At 53.4% G+C, this 2,986-nt stretch overlaps 1 protein-coding gene across 1 annotated transcript in view; it reads right to left on the bottom strand.

Moving 5' to 3' along the window:
- The window catches only part of DLK2 (delta like non-canonical Notch ligand 2), an 11,668-nt gene extending 9,050 nt beyond the window's left edge, over window positions 1–2,618 (bottom strand). Inside the window, exon 1 of the mRNA XM_008932779.2 lies at window positions 2,546–2,618. Within this exon, the coding sequence (XP_008931027.2) occupies window positions 2,546–2,618 (73 nt within the window). The remainder of the gene's footprint in view (window positions 1–2,545) is intronic.
- Window positions 2,619–2,986: the final 368 nt, after the last annotated feature.

Genomic DNA, 2,986 nt, shown 5'->3' with positions numbered 1-2,986 from the left:
GGACGCGGGCTTGCTGGGGAGACCCCTGTCCTGGGCTTGGGGGGGCTGCAGCGCTTGCCCCTCTGGCTTGGGTAGAGCTCGGTCCTGCTGCGGCCGGCCTCCCGCGGGGCACTCCACCTCTCTCAGAAATAGGTGCTCGATGATCTGAGCCTTCATTTCGCTCAGATTATCTGAAAAAATAATAATAAGCAAAAATGCCTTCTGCAGCCTCTCCCTAATGTCTTCGGGGCCACTAACACACCTCCACTGGCAAACTGTATGGTTAAGAAGCCCCATCCTTAAAGTAAAGGTGAAACGTGGAGTGGTTGCCCCACAAGAAAGAAGCCAACCAGCAAAGCTGTGGTCCTCAGAACTTCTCTCGCTGCTGTTCACAGGCTGTGGACACCAGCACCTCGGTGAACAATAAGACAACCCTGGGAGAGGGTCTGGGCTGCCACATCTTCAGAAGGAACAGCTGCCCATTCTCCTCCTCACCTTGCATGGCCTTTCTGCTGCTTGACAAGATCATATCTGTCACCTTCAAAGGTCCTAGCAATCCTTAATTATATCACAAGTTCATGTCATCCAGCTCTTTTCTACCCCTGCACCCCATGAGGTTTGCTGTTTTCCACCAAGAAGGAAGAAGAACTACGTCCTACAGGCACTTAGTGGATGTTTCCACATTTCTTCTCATCTCACTAAACAAAGCACAACCCATAACTGCTCTCACCTTCTGCACACCCCACGCCTCTGGCCCTCTGCAGTTCCTGACAGTCCCATCAGCACTACGCACCCTGCAGGCCCCAAGACCTTGGGAGAGCCCAAGAGCCAGCAGCCCCATCAAAGCCCAGCTCTCTGCTGTCTTTGTGGACCCCTGCTTGCTCCATCCTTGGCAAGTCGGGACAACATAACATGACTGAGCAATAAAATGGGGGCCTACCACCCTGCCCACAGGAGCCGCCTTCCTCCTGCCTCTTTCCTGCTCTCCTGTTGGCCAGGAGCATGTTCCTTTCCCCTGCTGCCTCCTCTTGTCTCCATCACCCCACCTAACTGTTCCCTGAGGGACAGAGAGGTCCAAACCTCCTGCTGCTCAGGCTGCTCCATCAGCTATTCAGGTATTTATGAGCTAGGTGTGCACCAGCTCTGTTCTAAGATGCTTTCTGTGGTTCTCCATCCGTTCTCAGCCCCAGATCCTTCACAGCCAGCTCAGCCTGCTTTGGAGCCCTGATTTCTACCATACAGCAAAAAGGGGAGGGTGAGGCTGAGGGTGAAGCACAGCTCCTGGTACTAGGTTTAAAACCAGGCAGCCTCTGCTTCAGTCACTGCAGTTCTAGGACCTGGGAGAATCCACCTTTATCCTCTGACCCCCACAGCACCCTACCTTGCACTCTTTGCCAGTCATGGTTAGAGGCCAAGGTTTTACTGGTGACACCTCCAGTGCTGAGTGTAGGATGTTCAGCCTCATCCTCATCTCCTCGAAATTCTACTGCCTACACTGACTGCCTCAGATATGACACCACCTCCTGCAACATCCCCACCTGCTAGTGCACTCCTCTGCTGGAATCTGCTCTGGTCCTGACCAAGCTGCACGGCAGTGTCATTGCGCAGCCATGCCTGGGTGCTCTTAAACCTCACTTGGTTAAATGTGCCTAAAAAAGCCCTCTGGACTCTGCGCGTGCATTTGAATGGGCAGATAGGAGGGCACTTGCAGAGGAGTCCCTGCACATTTTGATATCCATAAGTATCTGTGTCCACAGCATGAATGCTGCAGCAGAGGGACACGGGGTTAAGGTTACAGTCAGTGGAATGGGACATGTGGCTCTTCCTGTGCTGCTCCTCTTGGAGGTGAGAGCCATGGCATGGAGCGAGGGCCGGCCAGGCTGAGGAGTTAAAGCTGGTTGCTGAAGATCTGAACGCCGAGGAAGGGGAACGAAGAACAGAAACCAGGGTGGGATTTCAGAAGAGGGGATATGGGCATGTCTGAAGACAGGGGGTTTGGGGTTTGTGTGTGAGTATCACAGAAAGAACCAAGCAGGGATGGAGGGGAGTAAAAGAAGTGAGTACAGAGAAGGGAGAAGGGACCAAAAAGAAACCCCAAGAAATGTGGAACTTAGGTGCACTCCTTCCTCCACACTGAAGGGCTCCTGTCCCATTCCCAGGCACAATCCTGAGTCTCAGACTTGCTCTGTCAGTCCCTGGATGCCCAATATGATTCAAGCAGAGCAGCTCTATTTGCAGAGCCAAGAAATGGGTGTTGAGGAGGGCTTGGCTCTGTGCTTGGCTTAGACCCTGCTCTACTGGGCTCTGATCCCTGCCATGCCATCCCTAGAGGCGTCTCAGATGGAACAGCTGCTGGGTCAGAATTAGGAAGGATTTTTCCTAGCCATAAGAGTCCCTCTACGGCTTTTCCCTCTGGTGAAGGAAATCCCACAAAGCAGGGACCTGGAGTGGGAACTGGAGTGACCCCTGTATTGGTCTCCCCCTCCAATGCATGCCAGACACAGACTCCATCCCCTGCCATCCTTCCAACACACCATCACCACCCACAGACAGAGGGAGAAATTACCTGTCAAAACCAGCTGGAGCTGCTTCTCTTTCTTCCGGCGTCTGGAACTTGCACCTTGGAGGCAGCCAGACATCAGGAGCAAGAAGCTGATGCTGGGCTGAGGGAACAGGTGATGTTGCCTCTTCTCCTCCACCGAGGAGCCTTCCCCGGAGCAAGGAGATAAAGAACCTCTTCCCTGTGCAGAATCTCAGAGAAATTCACCCCTTCCTGCCCCCTCTAATCTCTCAAGGGAGGCAGAAAAGCAGCACAAATCAAATGGAGAAAGACTGCAAACACCTCTGAGCTGCCAACTCAAATGATCATCCTCTTCAGCTCTTGTTCCAGATCACCCTCTCCGCCCTATGCACGGCACCAGCCCAGGGTCTCTAGGTTAAAACAAATGTTCTCCCCCATCCCACCCCCCTTGCTTTTCCCATTCCACCCCAGCCCACAACAAACAGC

Source organism: Manacus vitellinus, unplaced genomic scaffold, assembly GCF_001715985.3.
Source record: "Manacus vitellinus isolate BGI_N305 unplaced genomic scaffold, ASM171598v3 scaffold_8_pilon, whole genome shotgun sequence".
NCBI classification, from domain to species: domain Eukaryota; kingdom Metazoa; phylum Chordata; class Aves; order Passeriformes; family Pipridae; genus Manacus; species Manacus vitellinus.
Note: the sequence above shows the minus strand (reverse complement) of the source record. Positions and strands in the feature narration are given on the sequence as shown.